This window comes from Toxotes jaculatrix, chromosome 8, assembly GCF_017976425.1.
Source record: "Toxotes jaculatrix isolate fToxJac2 chromosome 8, fToxJac2.pri, whole genome shotgun sequence".
Lineage (NCBI taxonomy): Eukaryota > Metazoa > Chordata > Actinopteri > Toxotidae > Toxotes > Toxotes jaculatrix.
In genome coordinates this window covers 11,511,682-11,534,083 of record NC_054401.1, presented here as the reverse complement: position 1 = coordinate 11,534,083, position 22,402 = coordinate 11,511,682, and the positions used below count along the sequence as shown (strand labels likewise).

General features: G+C 43.2%; 1 protein-coding gene across 1 annotated transcript in view; it reads left to right on the top strand.

Moving 5' to 3' along the window:
- Positions 1–4,459: 4,459 nt before the first annotated feature.
- efna3b (ephrin-A3b) overlaps positions 4,460–22,402 on the top strand; it is a 50,696-nt gene continuing 32,753 nt past the window's right edge. The window contains exon 1 of the mRNA XM_041044827.1: positions 4,460–4,569. Coding sequence (XP_040900761.1) covers positions 4,460–4,569 — 110 coding nt within the window. The remainder of the gene's footprint in view (positions 4,570–22,402) is intronic.

Genomic DNA, 22,402 nt, shown 5'->3' with positions numbered 1-22,402 from the left:
CCTCACTCCTTCTCTCTCCTCTTTCCCCCTTGGATTCCTCTCCAACCAAAACACAGAGAAAGCCCTGTTCTCTCTTTTTGCACCTCTTTCGTTTTTGCATCCTCCTCCCCGCCTCCCCCTCATGCTGTTCTCCTTCTCCCATCCAATCTTAGTGGCACCTCTCCTCCTCATCCTCCTCTCTCTTTTTCCTCTTCCTGCGCTCTGTCGTACTCAGCTCCATCTCCTACACCCAGCCCCCACCCACCCCCCCACCCACCCCTAGTCTCTCCTCCTCGCTCTTAGCCTGAACCAGTGTTGTTTTAGGCACAGCAGTGAAAGGTAAACAGAGAGATTGAAAATTCGTGTCAGTCAGTCGGGTGAGAGAGGGACAGGGAGGGAGGGAGAGCAGCAGAGGTGGTGAAGGAGCGAGAGGAGGCGGGGGGAGTGTCAGTACAATTTACTAACACAACAGTGAACAGCGAAGCAGGCCAAGACACAGAGCGAGCGGGAGGCAGAGTGAGAAAGAGACTCCCAGTTCAAGAATGCCATTGAAATGCAACATACATACAAGTGTACCAAACTGTAGTGTTTACTGTATATTCACATGATGTTTGTGCCCTTGTAAGGGTCCTGCTGAATTCATATGTGCATTGTTTACTTCCTGGGGCCCCAGAGAGGGATGTGAGCCCTATAGGGGCCGAATATCCAATTATCAGTGCTATGAGAAAGCTCCGATTAGATTTGGAGGTTGCAGAAAGGAGCACTTGACAGAAGTGTTGTTGGCCAGCTCTGGGTTGGAAATGTCATAAGAGCCTCGATGTCACCGCAAGCAGTCAGCCTGGAGGTCGTTTCTCATAATAACCTCAATACAAAAGTAATCCAGTGGCACTGCAACCCACGCCTGGAAAATCCAACCTGGATGATTAGAATTGACAGGGGTGTTTGCCAGAACAGAATATGTCAGCGCCTGTTTAAAAGAAACCAAATGGAAAAGCGAGAAATGGAATTTTTGTTATTCAAAAAAGTACCAAATCCCTGCTTCTGTAGGTGTTTGGATTCCAACTTCTTGCACCTGATTTACAGTTTCCTTTAAGATGGAGCCATAACTTATGTTTACAACCCAACACCCTGTAGCCTCCATACAGTCAATCATCCATGCTCTATAGGCTGGGCTTTAAAGGGTTGGTTCACCTGAATGGAAAAATACAAATTTCCTCAATTACTTCTACAGGTCTCCTGCCATGCAGATAGTTTTGGTTTTATGTGTCCACATTTTGAGACGTCAGTCTCTGAGATTTCTGCTACTACTTTACTTCTACAACCACCACTATGACAACCATTACCACTAATTATAATATCAACAGCAGCATCTTTCCAGAAACAGCATCCTTGTTATTCTGAACAATCCACAGAATAACACTGGAAACTGTTTTTACAGGTGTGATAAAATATCCCCACTTACAGGCTTATTCTGGACCTTTTGACCATACTTCATGGCCTTCTTCAGCTTACTCAAGTATCATCACATAAGCTAAGCATGGGACTTTGGCTGCATGATAACAAGTGGCCTTTGTTTTCATGTGACAGAGGGTCACATGTCGACACCTCAGGCAGCTCAGTTTGCTAAAGAAGGGGTATGGTCAAAAGCCCCAGGGAAAGATAGCAAGTCACCCTTGAGTTATAGGGAATATTTTACCACAGATATCAGTTCAAGGTCAAGAATGAACCTCCTTGGTCATTTTCTTAAAAACCCTCTGGTGAGTCTGGAAAGTCTGTTTCTTTTAAAGGAATAGTCTGACCTTTTGGGAAATGCTCATTCTCTTTCGTGCTGAGAGTTAGATGAGAAGATCAATACCACTCTTTTGTCTTTCTGTTGATTATGAAGCATAATGACGACTCAGGAATCAGGAATTCAGAGCCACACAGAGCCATGCTGCCTGTTTCCAACCTGTTTTCATTCTTTAAGTAAATCTGTGAGCACCAAACAGGAAATTCAAATAATGGCATTCTGCTGGGTGGTAGAAATTTCAGAGACAGATATGACAAAACCTGGACAAACAAACACAAAATTGTATTAGGTCAGGCTAACCAACCATTTAAGGGCAGAAAGACGGAGGCTGAATATGTTTGCATATACATAGGCATGTATATTTAATTGTAGCAGGTGTTTGGCAGTACTGCTCTGATACTACACAATGCAGGGTTGTGATAAACAGAGATACAACATGGAGAGAGTGAGGAGAAATGATAGAGGAGCAAAATGGGTAGAAGGAAAGGAGGAGTGCTCATTAAAAAGTTGCATGCCTGCTGTAAAGGAGAGAGATGGAGAGAGAGGCATAGGCAGAGGAGACAGGTAGACCACCAGAGACAAAGCTAACAAAAGACAGAGGCAAAATAGCAGAGCCAGGTAGCAGGGATGGCAGAGTGGAGAAAGTTTGCATTGGAAATTAGAGAATGAGGTGACAAGAAAAGGAAGGAGAGAGAGAGAGAGAGAGAGAGAGAGAGAGAGAGAGAGAGAGAGAGAGAGAGAGAGACAGAGGGGGGATTAAATGGACAGCTCATGAGAGGGGTGGAAGGACCAGAGAAGACAGAGGGATTCCCCGATGGCATCTCATCTCTCTCCCTTTCTTGCTCTCCTTTTCTCTATTTCCCTCCTTTTTTCTCCCAATAAATCATTCCGACTTCTCCTTAACCAACTCATTCCCAGCAGGCACCAAGAAAACTGTAACAATCTTTCTCCTATCTGCTATCTCTCTCTTTTTCTCACTCCCTCCTGTCTCTTTCCATGTCTGGCCTGTTCCTCTCTCTCTCACACACACACTCACTCACTCACTCACACAAACACACACCTCAGAGTTACAGTTTATGGCAGTGGAGGTGACAGAGGGGGGGAAATTACTCAACATTTTACCATGTCTCTGCAGGGCAGAGCTGCTGCATTCATTTCTAGCTTAGGAATATATGAGTCACATCACACTTGCGTGACAATAACTCAAAAATCTAATATAACTTAATTGCTTTAAGAAAATTAGAGCCAAAAATTAAATTATGGGATAACTTGCAAAATAAAAAAACACAGCAAGTCACTTCTTGTCGAAACTTAGATGGATAACCCCGTGAACCAATGCCTAATATAAAATTTAATATACTGTTTGTATATTTTTATGTTGGAGATTGCGTGAGAGGACATGCGCGTGCGTGTGCGCGCGAGACTGCGTGTTAACGTGCTGCTGCCATAAGAGGATTGTACATGATGATAGTGATGTATCAGACTGACTTACAGTGTCTGAGAATCCGAACAAGGAGGGGTGGTGGTGGAGAATGTATGGGTGTGCGTGAGTCCACGGGTGTTTTTAGCCTATGTAATAAAAATGCAAAAGTGTGTGTGTGTGTGTGTGTGGCTAGGGGAGGGGGTGTGGGATTGGTGGTGGTGGTGGGGGTGTTACGCTGAAAAATAGGCTGCAGATGGTGGCTGCAGACGTGTCTAGCAGAGGAGGGGGATTCAAAGCTTTCTACTTTTACACCGGCAGTGGAGGTCGAATAACTGACAGGAAAAAAAACTTCAAGTCGCAGTGATGCCTGATGTGCTGCGACTCGGCCACAATATTGGAGGAATGCGCTTTTGTCGCTCGCTGGGGGTGGAGTTACAAAGTGAACGAGTGCTGCCTACCAAACAGAGAGGGGAGAAGGAGGAGAGAAAGAGAGAGGAGAGAGACGGGTGGGCAGGCTGCCCACCGTAAACGATGGTTGTCGGATAGAGTCTTGAAGACCTAATGAAACTGGCTGGTTGAATTGTTTGCAGCGATTACAGAGCTCAGAAGCCCCGCGTGCTTTGCATCTCGCGGACCCTTGGAAGGGGACAAGAAACTGCAGCAGCAGGCAGATAACAAAAACAGTTTTTGAAAAAAAAGAAGAGGACTTGCTTATTAGCTTTTATTTTCTACCCTTCATTTCCCTTTCACGTAAGCAGCACACAACTCTTTCCCAGAGGACAGGAGCGTCTCATGCCCGGAGGAAGACCGACCTCCCGCTTGGACCCAGTACCGGCCTCCCACACTCCTCTGGCGGGCTCAGAAGCAGCAGTTCCCGGTGAGAAGAGAGGACCAGGCGAAGCGCAATCATTAGGAGACCCGCTCATAAGGACTTCCACAAACCACCTTGTTTGAAGCCCCAGGATTTGTTGGGGAGGGAGGAGGGGTCTTCGCAGTGTCTGTTTCATGGGGGAAGGGGAGACCTAAGTCACTTCACACCACAATAGACTTTTGAGTTTTACACCACTTATTAACCAGAGCAAGTCTTATAGTCTTTGAACGTATCCGTTTTGTATGCATGCATGAAGCTTTTGTTTTCCCCTCTCCCGTCTGTTAGGCTTTTGCTGGGATGTTTGAGTCGCGTTGTTTGGTGGGGTGAAGGGACCAAGAGAGTGGCCGGAGAGACCAAAAGGGGTACGGAGGCCGAGAGAGAGAGAGGAGCCGAGAGCATGGCTCTGGTAGCGCTGTCTCTCTGGGTGCTAACGAGTCTCACCTGGGCGAACCTGCTCCAGGTGTCAGCCAACAGGCATTCCGTTTACTGGAACAGCTCCAACATACAGTAAGAACCCCTCTCCTCATGTTTAACAGTGTAAATATATATATGTGTGTATGTGTGTGCGCGTGTGTGCGCGTGTGTGCGCGCGCGAGCCATTTCTTTTGATCTCTCTATTTCCCACCACTCAAAGGGAAGAAATATGTCCTGATGTGCTCTGGTAGAGCTGCGAGGTTCATACCTTCACGCTTTCAGTTGATCAGTGGTTTATTGCAGTTTGTTGAGCTTTGCTTGCATGTATCTCTCTAACGCTTTATTGGGATTGTAGCAACCACCTTTCTCATCTGTATCTTTCTCTCTTCTAAGTGGAAGAAATGATTTAGATTCACAGAAACTATTTAAACGGGCCTCTCGTGTTTTTCTGCCCAGTAAAGCTGTTGTCCAGTCTCAAACTGCTCCGTCAGACCTTGAATGTGAAGTCAGGGTGGCTACAAACCATCTTTTCAACACCTTCCCTTGCACAGTTGGTCAGACATATTTAGTTTCTGTTCCTCAGTAGTTTTGCACAAATCTCTGCACACTACAATTCATTCATTTTCTTCCTTCAGTTTCTCTCCTCCGTTGTCATCCATTCATGGTGGAGGAGTAAAGAGAGAAGCAAAAGGATCACATGTGATTCTCTCGCCTTCCTCTCCTCCTCTCTCCGTCATGTGGTTCTCCTCTCTCAGTCTTTCAGGGCTCCTTCTCTCTGTCTTCTCCTCTATCTGGTTCAATTAGGAGCACTTCTTCATCCTGACCCCATTGTGTTGTAGCAGTGTCACTATTCAATCTCTCCTTCGCGCTCCCTCTCCAACTTGCTCTCTCCTTCTATCCCACTCTAACCCCCTTTCTTGTTTACACTCAGTCCGTTGGCCTTTTTGTTATCCTCCTAATCCCTCGCTCCTCGCCCCATCTCGATTCAACTGAAAAAGCTTTTTTTTCTCTCTCTCACTCTTTTTTTTTGAAAGCTGCCTTTTTAATACCGTCCTTGTGAGTCCATAGCTCTGCTGCTGGATTCTTAAGAATGTAGTGTCAGTCTGTAGCAACACAGAGTAGGCTGATCTCTCCTTCTACTAGTCACAGTAAAATTGTGTACGTTTATGTTGTGCCATCTGCCATTTGATAAATTTACAGGTGTTTTCTCCCCTGCTCAAAATACGTAGATAAAATGCTGCTAATTTGCAACCGAATGCCAGATTTGACTTGAAATAAGGTTTCATTTTAGTGAGTGGTTGTGCTCTATTCTGAGTTGCCAATAAGGCCATAAAATAGTGCAACAATCAACCTAAATTGTAGGTCTCAGTGGTGTGCACAAGAGTACGTCACACACTAACACACACACCTTCTTTTTTCGTTCTCCATCTTGCAGTGTAGCCTGTCTATGTTTAAGCTCTGTTTTGGCTGCCAGGCGTCCTTCAAAACATCTCAGTATGTGGTATTTACCTCTTCAGCAGAATGTACTGGGCTCCTAAGATGAGCAGTCAGACATTCAGCGACTCACATTTTTATGACTACACTTATTAAAGACGTAAACAATATGAAAACGGATCCTGTTTGCCGACAATAACTCTAGACCAATGATTTTAGTTTACGGCGTGAAATAAAAACATGAGAGGCAAGAGAATTTATGCCACACAACAGAATTACAATACATGAAGTACTGCGTAAAGTAATAGGAGCGGAAAAAATAAGGTTATTGGTTGTAGTGCGATTCTGTAAACAATATTCGTTTTCCTGAATGTGAGAAAATTATTTACATTGTAGAGAAACTAATATTGCATGCTACTCGTGGATTTTAGCCGATATTTCTGAATGTGAAGAGTGCTCTGTTTCAGTTCCTGTTTTTTTTTTTTTGCTCAGTAATAATTTGATAATAAATGCTAATTAAATTCCACCTTTGGTTTTCATATCAGAGAGAGAAGTTGATTTAGATAAAATGTGGAAAAAATGCTTAAAGGCACAAAGGAAAAGGAAGATGAACCCAGGACCTCGGTGCAATCAGCTCAACCTAACACGAGCAGTTCTAACCTTGGTGGGACGTATCCTTAATTAAGGAACATGTCAGCTGTTCTCTGCCGTGTATTCAAAGCATTTCCTGTTAAAAAAGCTGCAGTTGGTTTTTCAGACAAAGCTGAGGGGGGGACTAAATCAGTCTGGAGCAGCCTAACCTTTAACCTGACTGTCCAGGACCCTGAGTACCGCAGAGCCCCGCAGTCCCCCCCCCCCCCCCCCCCCCCCCATCTCCACCCATTCATTGCCAATACTGTTTCCATCACAGCGGCAGAATATTCTTAGCCCCTGCAGTGTGGTTCTTAGTGTGTGTGTGTCTTTTCTAAAAGACTGTGGTTAATTAAAGAACAGTGCATCTCAGTGGACCTGCCTCATCCCTGATCTTCACATCTCTTACTCTCTCGCTTTTTCTTTCTCACTGCACACATGCACTATGACTTTTTCAATTCAGCCTACTTAGTGAATTAGGAGACAAAGGGGCGTAGACAGTGGCTCACAAAAGACAGATAAACTGCAGGATAACCTGTCTAATCTACTCTTTCATGCACTTCTGAGCCATTTTTCAACAGCACAGATCCTATTTCCAGCATTTATCTTAATCTCTGCACTCAACACCACAACATCCAACATTTGTAGGGTTGGCTGGCGTGTCTCTAGCCGTTGGCGATCGGCCTCTCTGGAGTTTTTCTAACTCACAGTGCAGTGTGGAGGTTTAGAAGGCCAATAATAAGCTGTAGTATAGCTGTCAGTTTGAGTGGTAAACACATTGTAAAGCCTCAGGACGCTGCAGTTTCTCAACCAGCTTCTGACCTCGAGCCACTCATCAACCACATGAGACAGGCTGAGACTGTGACCATGGATTAACCATTTCACACGCACATGCAGACACAAACGTGTGCTAGCATGCGCACATGCTATCATACTCGCGTATATTTATGATTATGTGTATACACACAAACATACACACGTCCCTGCTGTGTACTTTTTTTTTAACTTTGAGAAGGGAAGATGGATCATATCCTACGTTTGCATTTTGCACAAAGGCTTTTGCCACCGCCTATCAGTCACTTGTCACTGATATCCCTGGGCATGGATGTGTGTATAATGGTGTGCGCTTTTTATGTGTGAGACCTAGTGTTTGTGTGTGTTTGCCCTGTTACAGATGTCTCTGTTCATTGATGGGTGACCGAAACAAAAACAAATCCATCAGTCCGTTAAATCACACATTATCTTCCACCACCTGGCAATTAACCACCGCTGTGAGTGTGAGTGTGTGTGCGCATGAGTGTGTGAATGCATATACATGTGTATGTGTGTAATCTAATAATGCAGTAGTTAACAGATTTGCATAATAGATATCTGGTGATATCTCTTAATTTATCAGTTGTATACTTCGAAAGCGATTATGTTTTGAATAAACAAACACATCTCTAGACAGGTTTGTGTTTGTGTTTGTATGTTTGTGTGTGTGTATTCATGACATTGTCACCTCAACGCATGCCGCTGGAGTGAAGCCAGCTATCGCAAGCAGAATTTGCTCCTCATATAAATTCACATGCATATATGTGGTAATCAGCGCAGAGGTGGAACTTGTTTAATATTCATCCAGCCCGTCAGAGTGCGCAGAGACACGTCACACAGGGCAGGAGAGAAATAATGCAAGAATACGAGAAGAAAGAGACAGTGAGAGAGAAATACTACGGGACTGGTTAAAGGAGAGAGAAAATCAGGAGGAATACGGATACATTCTGTGTTGAATTATAATAAAGCAGGGGGAGGAGGGTCATCATAATAATGATAATAATGCTTGACTGGCGCCCTGATCCACACAGTGAGTTCTCACATTAGGCATCATAACACAGGCCTAGTCTATGTGTGTGTGTGTGTGTGTGTGTGTGTGTGTGTGTGTTCACGAGAGAGGGAGAGGGAAATGCAGACGCAGACGAGAGGATTAAACAGGCCAATCAACCATCCCCTTGACAGCAACACAAACCTATCTGTCTCCCAGCCCCACTTAGGACAACAACATTTACATTTATGAATATCTGCACAAAGGAGAGTATTACTCACTCTCTATCACAACGTCTGCCTGTGTGTGTGCGCAACCCATCCATCATTTATGTTTGCGCTGCCGCTACGTGTGTCAGCTACCACTGTGAGGTGTGTTTGCGCACATGCACACACACATACATACACACACACACACAAAAACACACCGGCTCAGTGATCATCATAACAGTTACATAGGCACAGTGATCAGGCTCTTCATTAGTAACAAATAACAAGGCCACATAGTGTACGGGTTGAATGGATTCTGGTTTACGTAGCAAAGTGTGGGTGTGAAAGTGTGTGTGGTGTGCACACAGTCGCACAGAGACGTCATTAATTAAACGCAATAGGGAACACCTGTGTGATGGATGACTACTGTTTGCATAATAAGATCCAGTGGTCTTCTCTCTCTCTCTCTCTGTGTTGTACAGTTGCTCCCTCTGTGTGTGTGTGTATGTGTGTGTGTGTGTGTGTGTGTGTGTGTAGGAGTAAATACATTTTTCTGATTGGACAGGTATTGTCTGGTAGGTGTGCACAGCAATAAGGGACATGTAAAAGAAAGGAGGAAAAGAAATGAATTGTTTTCTCGTCCTCTTTTTTTTTTCTCTTTGGGGATGAGCTAGATTTCAGGAGTGTGCTCCCACCTCTCTGTTCTCCTCTCATCCTCCAATTGCCTGATGGGAAAGCACTCTTGGGGTGGTGGTATTTTGGGAACTGTGCGGTTTAATGTGAATGTTGTGAGTCTCTTTCTCTGTCAAATTAACTTGGACTAAATCTTTCCAGTGCTAGAAAACATGCTGCTTTGTTTTGAGGTCTGGTTTGGTCCTTCACCTCACCTCACCTCACCTCACCTCACCTCATCTCACCTCACCTCACCTGCTCTTTCCTTTTCCTTCCCTCTCAACACTCTTCTCTTCTCCTTTAACACTTTTAAAACGGAGTTGAGCACTAACTGGTCAGTGTAATGATCTGGATTCAAAGGAAGCTGGTTTTTAGGGATTTTAGGGATGTAATTCTGCTAAGACCAAGCTTATATTAGAGTCAGATTGAGTCAGGCAATTCTGATCAAGCCTGACACAAAGTAAGGGTCTTACAGGTATAAATGTCTGGCCTAGGATTGGTATTGATTTAAGTGACTGCTGATTCCATGCTGGTGGCTCAGTGGTTAGCGCAGATGCTTTGCAGGCTGTATTTATCCAGCTTTTCAGAGTCATTGCTAGAAATCGCACTGAATGGTTGGCTAGAATGAAAAACACCTCGGAGAAGGATTAAGTGGTTTCTTTTATGAAACTTCCTACACAAACTGAGCAAGAAAAGATTTGCCTTTCAGAAGGAAGACCAGGACTATTTTACTACAGATAGAATCATAATCATAGAGTGGAAAAAAATGGTGATTAATTAATCTTAGGAATTTCGATGTTGATTCAACGCAGTTCAGACAATGACCAGATGATATAGATACAGTATGTTGCTGCAAGGAAAATGAAGTAAAAATACAGAAACTGCATCACTGCTAGTGTTTCCCACTGGTTGAGAATTTATTTTTGGTAGTCAACCTCAAGGGAGGCGGAGGTGTAGCGTGGTGGGCTGCAGTGAATTCACAAGCTAAGAGCTACACATGAATGCTGCGTTCTAGCAGATCTTTCAGTCAGTGCTCATCCATAATTTCATACATAGATAAGAATAACATACAATAAGAGTAAGTAATTGAAAAAAATACAAAAATAATTAGTTTGAGCTGGTAGAAATCTGTTTGGATGAACCACCCAAATGAATTTTGTGTTTGGGAAACATTTTGTGTGACAGCCTACTTATGCAAAACATGTTTTTCTGGAATGATAAATATGGCATAAAAATATTTATATTGTACTTATAATCGATAAGATATAAGAATATCTTTCTATAAATGTGAATGTCCATTTGTTGAAATAATAATGGTGTTTTGATGCTTCTATCTGTCTGTTTTTATGGTCTGAGCACATCTGTGTGTCATTTGGCCAAAACATCACAGATAATGCATGTAGAACCAATATGTGTTGATAAAGTGATATGGATTTATTTGGATGTGTCCTTATCAGCGCTTGGAGCAGTGATTTATGTGATTCATGACACTGACAAATCGCAGAAAGTCATAAATTAAAGCAAAATCTTTTTTTTCCATCACATTTAATGTCAGGAAAATGTATGGTATTATCCGACTCAGTTGATTTGAAATATTGAATCCAGTCAGTATCTTTAAGTATCTTTGATTGTTATTTTAAATCAGATATTTGATATTAATATTTCTGCATCTGCTGGAATGTGCGTGCGTGATCATCATTTGCCACCTGCTGGGCACCCCTAACAGATTAGAGCTGCTCTGCAGCTCAACTAAATCCTGGAGCAGACAGACTTTCGCCAGTTAAAAAAGCTGATAAAATGGTTTTATCTCTACGCCTGACCAAATATGCATCAGTCTGAGACCTTTGAATCAGTTAGGACAGATTTTCTAATCAGAGATTCTTGATAAATATGATCCCATGTTTGGCTCCTGTGAGGATCTCCCTGTGCTATCAGTTAGACTGGACAGTCTAAATTACCCAGAGGTGTGACTGAGAGCGATTGCCGTTTTTTGCTCTTCTTTGTGTTAAGGGTATGGTATACTCTCTCAGAAGTGCTGTCTGGACAGTCTGAAAGTGATCAAAAGCTCCTCTCAGGTGTTTGGAAAAGTTGGGTCGGTGTCGCCCGATTGCTGAAACTTTCCGAAACTGACACTCTGACAGCCACACCTGCGTTCTGTCCAGGTGTGCACAGGTGTGAAAATGGGGTGAGCTCCAAATGTGGTGCAAATTTTTTTCCCTCCACATTCCTCCCCCCTTCACTGTCCACATTCACTGCTGAACCGCACCAGTCACTTATGTGTTGGCAACAACAGAGAGGCTGTTTGCTTTCGGAGAAAAGACGAGGGGATCACAGCCAAAATTGGGATCAGCTTCTGAAAAACAACTGGCGCAGATATGAGTCGATAGACAGACTCTCCCTTCACCTTTAGTTCATGTTCTTGGATCATGATGACTCCATTCTAGTCCTCAGTAAAAAACAGCAAAGGTGGCTTGTGTGATATCTGTAAATGCAAGGTTTAATCTTTTATAACCTTTATAATCTATAAATCTATTAATCTGTTGCACCAATGATTACTTCCACTTTACAGTCCCCCCTTCCCTATGTCATCAAGCTTCTGTGTACTCTAAAAAATGTCAAGAGTTTCTTGACTTTTTCTGGCAGAGTACATTTCAGGCTTTTGATTAACTGGCCACCAGGCGACTGTGCTTTCCTGCCACTCACCCAGTAACCATGAATGGGCAGGTATGGATGATTGTACACTAACAAATGCACACCCCATACCGTTTTGGGGTTGTGCTGTTGTGCTGTTGTTATTAATAGCAGCTTAAGGAGTGAGATCCATTTTACGTTACAAAATGTACAGTGGATGTTTTGATTGCACTGAGACACAAAGGAGTTCACACAGAGTCAAACACATCGATACCGCTGCTGATCATTACAGATTTGGTGGTATTTGTGGACTGTTCTGCGTAGCCTCGAGGTTATCTCGGGACAGTGTCTGTATGATTAATGTAAAGGCATAGAGGGGAAATGTAGAGCTCATTTTACCGTCACTAAACCGATCTTTTCAGGACAGTTTGGTCAGATACCAGTGTGGTCTTCATTGGATCTTAACGATAAATTCTCACATTGCAATATCAAGAGAAGCTGTGTCAGAGTCCTGCGGTGTTTGTGCTGATTTAAGTTAAAATGGCGCCATCTGAGGCAGATGAATTGCTTTTTCTTGACGGACAAATTACTGAATGACCGTCTTCCCTTGTTATCTGTAGATTTTAGGCAAAAATGCGGGGCAAAACCGGAATTTATCTTTCCCACCCATGTGTTAAATTTGAACAAATTGTCCACAGAGAACAAATCCCACAGCGATGGGCTGGAGGCAGTACACAAAACCACTCACACATACACACACTGAGATGCACACACTCGATGTTGTTGTTGATATTACCATTATTCTCTGAGCCGATGCCTAAGCTCCAGCAGTGTAATCAGGTGCTAATAACAAGGCTGTGATGTTTACAAGCTGTTTCAAAGCGCTTTATATATCTGTGAGTGTGTGTAAGTATTCTCTATGTGATGTCTACTCTATTCCCCGCCAGCGCTGTTGGGGCTTTGGGGGGGTGATACTAATAATGTAGACTGTCAGCTCTTGCACACACATGCACGCACACACCAGATGCTCATATGGTGTGTTTGTGACGTGGCTAATGATAGCAGCGTAGCAGCAGTCTGAGGCCATATGCTGGGCCTGATCGCAACAGAGCAGCGTGATCTAGCGTTAATAAACTCTACCGACATGACAATTAGGAATCCTCCACATAAAGACAATACAGTGGCATGTGAAAATGCAGCTGTTTTCATCAAACCCGCACACGCCAGGAATCAACTGTCGCCGGCCAGGACAGAACAGAGGAGCAGCAGGAAGGAGAGCCACTGCACTGACAGGAGAAATGTCTATTGTCACTGCTCGCTAGGCAGAAATGATGCTTATTGTTGAGCTTTGATTATGGATGTTGTTATCAGTTCATCAAAAAGTAAACAATTTCCGATCTGAATCGTGTGCATAGGGGAAATAATGAGCGGGTTTATTTAGTTTTATTCTGAAGATAGCTTCTCTGTAACAGGTTATGGTGGGATATGAGAAACTCTTGATTGTGAAGGTTTGATTTAGCAGCCAGAAGGGGAAAACAAGGCGAGGCAGGGTCTTCTCTTCAACAAACTGCAGAGGACACAGAATTATGCTTATTCCATCCACAGAGAGAGCGCGCGGCGGAGAGAGAGAAAGAGTCTTTAATTGAGGTTTTATCCATTTAAGCTGTCACTAAGAGGCCAGCTCTGAAACCTTTTAACCACTCTCCACTCAGTAATGACACAAATCAGAGAGGAAATGTGTTTGTGTCTGAGCGTCGGTGTGAATGTGTGCGGGTGCACGTGTGTTCGTGCGTGTTAGAGTTCGTGAAGCAGGAGGGTAATTATGCGGAAATTGGGAAATGGCTAAGTGAATTATGACCTTGTTTCAGCAGAAGGCTTTAATCAGTCCCAGCCAGGCCAAGGAAGGAGGCAGAAATGTTCGCTACACAAGCACTCTGCGCCTGATGGCAACAGCAACCAGTCAGTAAAACTGACAGTCAACTGGTCTGATGTGCCAGTGGAAACCAGTCAGTCAACCAGTCATTCATAGACTAAAAATCAGTGGCAGAAAATTCAAGTATGATCATGAGGCTGAAATGGTTTTGAAGTGGCATTTTTTTTTGTTAGTGTTTTGGGGCTGTGGTTGTTGTTTGTTTAAAGTGTTACATCTTTGTAAAACTCATCTCTGTTGTGTGTTGTTTCTGCATGTAGAATGAGGGGCCATGTGTGTAGGGGTGGGCAGTAATTAGGGCTGCAGCTACTTATTCTTTTCATTATTGATTAATCTGCCAACCATTAATTTCTTTGTCAATAAAATGTCAGAAAATGCTGAAAAATTTTTGCTCTATAAAATTTCCCAGAGCAAAAAGAAAATCTTTGGCATTTTTGTTTAAATAATGACTGAGAAATGATTTTGTCATCATTATTTAGACTAATTTTAGCCCCAACAATATTTTGTTTAAAAATATAGATTTTTGGACCAATATTGTAACCATACAATCATTGGGGCTGCAACTAAAGATTATTTACATCATTGATAATTCTGCCAATTATTTTCTCAATTAATTGTTTGGTCTTAAAATGTCAGGAAATAATGAAAAATGTGCATCACAGCTGCCCAAAGCTTAAAGTGATGTACTAAAAAAAAAAAAAAACCCAAATATTCAATTTACACTGATATAAAACAGAACAGAGTTATATTATTGAATCCGAGAGGCTGGAACCACAGAACTTTTGGCATTTCTGCTTAATAAATGACTCAAACAATTTATCAATTACCAAAATTGCTGCTGATTATTTTTGTGTCAAAAATCATAGTAAATATACAGTGCATATTTACTTCCTTACTTTTCATATTGTGCTATATAGTTATATGTAAAATAGATTGTCAGAAGAATATTGTTGTGCTGTTCTTAAAGTGCATCTGTCAGTACTGTGGAAGCAAAATAAAACTTGAACACATTGAAATTTCCGTCAAAAGCGGCACTGCAAACCGATGTCTGTGTTTACTCACGTAAGGTTTGTTTGCTGCAAGAAGATTCATGTCAGATGTTGAGAGTGCTCTCAAATTACTGGGTTAAGTACGAGAGCCAAGTTACTTTTTGATTTTATGGTCCCGCTGGGGTTTTTATGCTTGTGTGTTTATCTATGTGCACAAATTTATGTTAATGTAAATTGCACAAATTGTCTTGCAACTTCAGTAAGTCTAGCCTCAAATGGCTAAACGGATTCATCTTGGAATGAGGAAAGAAAAAAGGAGCATGAATGGAACGAGGTGTAAACAAAGTAAATATGCAGCCCAAAGGACACATGAAAAATACAAGCAATCATGTGATGCTGTTGATTGATTGCAGGTGGTGCAGCATGGAACGAAGCTGTGCAATGAACAGAAATGTGAAAATTCTGAGCAGCTCTGCCAAGCATCTGCTTGCTGTTGTGATTGATGCCAATACAACATGTAATTTTGGTCTCAAACTGGCCATTTTTCCTGTGGAAACATGCTTATTATAATTTTGTTTTAGCACATTTGCACCTTTAGTGTTCACATGTTGGTGTGTGTGTGTGTGTGTGTGTGTAGATGTGTGTTCGTGCCTGCTTATGTGTGGATTAAGAGTGTGCGTGCTTGTTCATGTATGGATGGCTCTTGCTGTTCAGATGTGTGTAGGGTCACCAGCAATGCTGTGTGTCATTGTGTCTCAGAGTGCCTCTGTTGGTGCTGGTCTGGCTGTCTATTTCTGTCAGTGTTGGATCGATGGCATCCTACAGACACTGCACTCCTCTCCTGGATGTTTCAGCCTGTTCCTTCTCTCTCTCGCTGTGTATCTGTTGCTCTGCCCTCCCCTTCCTCCCTCTGCCTCTCTGTCTCTCCTGTTGCCTCTCCTGTAGGCTCGGCCTCTCGCCACCACTTCTTCTTGTCCTCCTCATTGCCCTCCGCTGTATCACTGTACTACTCTCAAGTCTCTCTTCAGATCAGACAATGAGCTCTTAGTGTGTGCATATGCGCGTATTTTCTGAGTGATTCTTGCCTCCTCTTTATGAGGGACTCCTGTTCTTGGCTTCACATGTTGGCCAGTTTGAGTTGGTGTGCTGAATGCCAGCATGTGCTGCAACTCTTCACTGGTTTTATATGTCTTTGTGTATGTGTGTGATTTAGTGCTAAAAGCAAATAGTCCATTAGTCGGTTTACAGATATTATGAAATCCACAATGATTTTGATAATCAGTAAATCATTTTCAGCAAAACTCCTAATACTCATAGAGTTCAAGCTTAGCCTGAGGACTTTCTGGTTCTCTCAGAGTTTGATATGTTGGGGTTTTGGACATAAAATATAAAATAAAATGTATTTTAATATTGCAAGATCTGTATAAATATAGTACATTTCTTTTGGAAATTCTGTTGGGGAAAAAAAGGAAAAAATTCTTTCCATCACTTGTACTCACTTTTATCACCTGAAAAGATGTTCTCGTCGTCAGACCCTCATCAGGTAAAATTCAAGATAAAACATTGCTAACAAAGTGAGCTCAGCGGATCAGCAGTGTGTAAGATTTTTTTTTCCCACAGGTATATATCTGTTGATACAATTTTCTAGTGTGAAAGTGTTACCTGTGAAAATTTTATTGAGAAATCATCTATAGATTTAATAACCAAATGGGAAAATTGTTTTTGCCTTATCCGCTGAATTAAAAAGCTGACAATCCCAGGTACTTTGTCACAGCTGTGCAAAAATCCAATACTACCATAAAGCAGATTCAGTCATTGATTTGCAACTTTGCCTGCAATAACAACTGACAAATTTCTATTGATTTACAGTATATATTGTCTATTCACCCAACACTATCTGCGAGGTGTACTGAATGTGTGTGTGTGAGAGCTCCTCAGTCTGTGTGTGTACATGCCTGATTTCATGTATACTTCCATGTCTTTGACCTTTGGTGTGCAATGATTTTGATTTTTTTATGTGCCCATGCATTTCCATGAACAGCTGTGTCTTTGTTTGTACAGCAAACAGAGTCAATGGCTGTCAATGGAGGGAGGTAGAATGAGGATGGCTGAGAGCAAGCGATGCTGGCTGGCCTCAGTGCTCACACCCACGCTGTCTGTAGGCTCTGCTCTCTGCTTCCACGCTCTGAGGCACAGGAATGTGCTTGCACTGGTGTAGTAAGACCGCATATGAAAGAGTGTCTACTATCTCACACAGCCAACTTCTCTCAGCTGTCGTGTTTTTAATGAAAGACCATTACAGCTGCTGGAGGTGGATACGTACACTGTCTTTATTTCACCTGTACGATAGAGAGGAAAAGAGGGGAGAAAAGAGGGTGGAGGGGGTGGTATATGGCGGGTGTGTGGAGGTTGCAGGGTTGTTGTAATGAATGTGCTGCAGTTAAAAAGAATTCTGTGTCACTTCCCGGGAGAGAGAGAGAAATAAAGGTGGTGGAGGGGAGAAGGAGATGTGGGAGGAGATGTTGTGAAATAGGATGTGTTGTGTTGATGGAGCAGAGTTCTTCGCAGCCAGGCATACTCTCCTCCCACCCTAGAATGTGCGTGTGTGTGTGTGTGTCTGTGTGGGGTGCAGAGAAAGCGAGAAGGAAGGCATGTGAATGCCCCACAGCCTACAAGCATACCACCCACACTCATTACCCACATGTATTAGACCCATACATATGCATACTCCTCATTTCTTACTTCCGTACATGTACACACACAATCTTTCACTAACACACACACGCACGTGTAGGGAAAACTCGTTTCACAGGGACAATATCTGTCATTACCTCCCACGGATTCCTCACGGGAGTACATTGTTATTTTCTTCCAGCCCTGATCAAATAAAGTGGAGCAAAGAGAGAGCACACACTCCCTCACACAAAAACATATAGAAAAACACACTCCATACACTCCTATGTTTGCTAAAGCGTGATTGAATAAAACGCAGAATGATGACACCCATCCGCCCACTTGCTGGGTATGTTGTAAAATGTTGCTCACACCACACACGCTGAGTGTTTTCCCCCCCTTGAGGTGAATAGTAAATCTCAGCATATGTATTGCACCACGCATTGTAATTTTCTACAGTATCAGTTCAGATAATCAAAGGCTCCTTTTCACCCTCCTCTAAGAGGAGCGGTGAGCAGCAAAGATGGGAGCGGATAGGCAAAGAGACCAGTTTAACTCTGCATCGGTCATATCTGTTGGTCTCTGTTGTTGGTGTTGAGAAAAAAAAGAGAACACAACAAGAAAGACCAGACTGAGAAAAAAAAAATCATTGATGGAGGGCGAAGGGGAAGAAGGGGAGGGCACCGAAGAATAGAGAAAGGAGGGCCCTGCAGAACAGTACTGCCAAAACCGAGGTCAATTGTGATGAAAATGGCCGTTCACATGACCACAATAGCGGCTGAGTGACAGCACTAAAGCAGCATGGACGGGCTTATCCTGATCACTCAGGGCCTTGACTGGGGAAACCACAATGCTCTGGAGATCTGTCCTTTTTGGGCTTGGAGGATCACAGAGCACCCACGGTCCCAAGCTTTGGCCCTGAAATGTCCCTGACATTACCATATCAATGCCGACCCAGCTATTCCGCCAAGGAGCAGGGCGGCTAGTGATAGTGCCTCCTGGTTAGCATCGCCCTGTGCCTTCACAAGGCTATTCAGCGGGGAGTCAATGCTAACTCAATGCTAAGTGTGAATGGGAAGAAGTGTAAGCTCACTCCTGTAGCGTGAACCCATGTCTGGCGGTGCATTCAGGCTAGTGTTTGTGTGTATATGAGTCTCGCAGTGTCTCTCATTCCTGCTTTATCTCTCTGCCCCCACTCTTGTTTTTCACATTCGAAGTTGTTCTCATGTGTAAGGCAGGGTATTGAACCTCAATACATTTTTGGTGCCAACCAAAATTCGTCCTTAGCACAGAATATCAAAAACTTTCAAATACCAAAAGCTGGCATTGAATGTTTGCTCTTCTTCACTTACTCTTTGATCACAGTTTCTGTTTGGAATCATAATTTTGTCGATTGTAGACTGTTTTATTTTGGCCAAGCTCTTCTACAGCAGCTTGACAGCATTCCACTTTAACGTTTCACTTTGTTAGAAACTTTTGACTTCTTTTATTAGATCAAAAAACAAGAATAATAAAAGAAATTTTAAAAAAAAAGAAGACAACAACTACTAAACTGAGTTTACGATTATTTTCTCAACTGCTGTTTCCAGGGTCCAGAATTAACTTTGAAACTCAACATGGACAAAAAATCCTTAAATTAAAATGGACAATTGAACATTTATAATTCCATGACAAACAGACAAACTCCTCTTGGACTGGGCTGCACCAGCTCATTGTAAATCCATTACTGGGTCTGTGTGTCGTCTTTCATAAATTCTGCTGTCTAGTTTCAAACTGGTGATTTACTAAATTATGCTGCGCTGGTAAAATTTAAGCAACACCAGTAAATTTTAAGCAACACTGATGCTAGTAAAGGGTAATGGGTTCTAGGAAACGTGTTTGACCATATTTCATTACATTAACTCTTCAATCTAAACAGGTCTTACTGTTAGAATGCTAATGTTAGCTTTGTCTGCTCCTTCAGTTAGCTATGTAACAGTTTGACTTAAGATACAAAATATGTACATTTTTAGAAATAACTGATCTCTTCTTTAGAACTACTTTTTTGGTACAACTTTTTTTTATTTGTGATGTGTGAAGTTTGGACCTAAAAACAGCTGGCGTAAGTGAGATGATACAATATGCTCAAAAGCTACAGAAGAGCTAGTACATGGAAAAAAGCATTGTTTTAGTATTAGTATCAGGTGTCATATAAGCAGCCAATCTTCCACAACCCTGTACAGCTTCCTTCAAATAGAAAGAGGCTAAAATAGCAGAGTTGAGAGTGTGTAAAAAGAAGAGAGGACAGGTTACAACCTTCCTGTGTTGTGAGGATATTATATCTCATGACACTCACAGTAGATGGCCTTTGATATCATTACAATGCAATTAGAGGTATTAGCCAGTAAGAGTACAAGCCACAATGCAGTGTTAACCTCATTATTACGCCATGGGGGAGGAAATGGATGACCTGGAGAAGAAGGGCTGGTTTTTAAATGATGCAGAAGGGAACGGAGAATGAGATAGAGAGACGGAGGAAAGACGGAAGGAAGGAGAAAATCGATGGCTAAAAGTAAAGGATGGGAAACTAAAAGGGCAATGAAGAGAGGAAGATGAGGAAGACAGGTGAGATATTGGCCGTAGACTTCTTGCTTTGTCATTGGAAATCAGAGCCGTAGGGCAGGACACTGTTTGATTTGCTGTTCTTGCTTTAATCTGTCAGTCAGCGCACTCACACACTCACACTCACACACACGCACACACACACGCACACACACACACACACACCCTCACAGATAGCCTCGAGTCTGTCACTTAGTATCGGCAGAGAGCTGAGAGGTTATCATGCGTCGTCAGGTGCCAGACCGACTCTTGGTAGCAGGTTTGTCATTTGTAATTAGAGAGAAAAGGAGAGCTGGCTTGTTTTTTCCCGCCTCTCTCTCCTATTCTCTGGCTGAAGGCTGTCTCTGGGTATCGACAGACAAGTGATGGGGCGCACACACACACACACAAACACAAATACATGCACTGACACACGTTTGATGGGCCAAGTTTGATTCCATTAAGTGGAGTTTGTCAGTTAGTCGGTGAAGTGTTGGGGTGAATGTTGATGGCCAGACAGTGAATCCCACAGAGCTAAACAGGATCTGAAGCAGGCTGTTCAGACACTCACAACACTGAGGGTGACTGAGCAGTGGCAGGCCTAACTATGACTATTTTATGTCAGTCACATACACACACACACACACACACACACACAGCCTATCTGGTGTTGTATGGCTATGTGGTCACGGTCCATGCAGCTCTGAGTTCTGGTCACGGTTAAAAAGGCTTCCTTCTGGAGAGGAGGGGGGAGTGGAGTCTTAAGACGGAGAAGGAGATGGTGGGGGGGGGGGGCGGGGGGGGGATAAGAGGAGCAGGAGATAATAGGAGAGGGCTAACAGTGGGGGAGGAGGGCTGGGATGGACCAAAGAGGGAGAGAAAAGGGGAAGATAGAGGCTGAAGGTGGGTTTTCGGAGTATGAAAGCCTGCGTGCCTCCATTCCTGTGCCATTGATGTATTCTAATGCTAAGTGTGTAATGCTGGGCCTCGACTGGTCTCTGGGAGAGACGAGTCTTTGATAGGCACAACCAAGCTCTGGGACAGATCCCTCGCATGCCATTCATATGCATATCTTTCTCTCTCTCTGCATATGTGTGTGTGTGTGTGTGTGTGCTTGGACACACTGTTTTTTTTTAGCCATTTAAGTAACTGTTTTTAAGCCCAGTTGTAGATTCGTCTAATTTCCATATCAATGTGAGCATGTTTTAGGCTGTTTTGAGCATCACACACCCTAATCCTAAATTACCCCCTTGGACCATGCTGGTGGATGTTTTTATGATCTTGCATCCTATGAATCTGTGTGTGTGTGTGTGAATTTTCCATGGAAGGGGCATTTGAACATGCACCGTTTCGTGTGTGGCCGTGGTGTAACGGACCACATCTGATCATGTAATTGGCCATCTGCAGAAGAGGGCAAAGTGCAGAATCTCAAAGCTGACTACATCTCACCAGCCTGTCCCGGAGGTCAGGATGTGTGTGCGCGAAGAGATGGAGCGTTGTTGTGTGGATTGCTTTGTTTGCCATGTGTTCCGGTCCCCAACCGATTATAGCATGAAATTCCACACACATTGTATAGCAATGGGGAGTCTCACATGTGGACAGACACACACAAACGAGTGCACACACACAATGACACACCAAAGTGAGAAGTCAGAGATGCCTGTTAATGACTGTCGGGAACAGAAAGGGAGAAGGACTGTGGCGGTGTCAAGGCTTTGTGACAGATGCTGGTTGTAAAATGCCTTGCTCACAGGTTTATTGTTATGAAAAAAAGTAACGATCAGTCTCAGCAAGATTGATGCCATTCCTTCTTTCTTTCACTCTTTTTCACACATATACACTCACACACATACTCCCCAGGTCCTAATCCCCCTCTGAGCTCTGGAGAGTCTCTCCCATCAGTGACCCTCCTTCCACATGAGCACTTTGGCTTGTTTCTCTCTCTCCCTTCCTCACTCGGATTTGTTCTTCTACTTTAACCTCCTCTCCTGCTTGTTCATCTTACTTCACCTTCTCTCACCCGCATACATCACGGACGGATGTGTATTTATCTGTGTGCGTGCGCCCCGTGCACGTGAGGTTATATGTGTTTTTGCAAGAGATAGAAGGGGGGAGGGCTGTGTCAAAGAGTTCTCGCCTTTATAGTTTCATTGCCTCTCTTTCTGTTCAAGAATATGATGGATGTTTCAAAACAGAGCGAAGCCTGAATATCAGTGCCAGCCACTGATGTTGCTTTCACCTCCAAGTGTGTGTGTGTGTGTGTGTGTGTGTGTGCTTGTGCTTAGAGGCACTGGAGGTTATTTGATCTCATTGTGTTGTTGGAGAGGAGGCTGCTCTCTTGCTTTATGACCGGAGCTGTAGGGAGATATTCAACTTC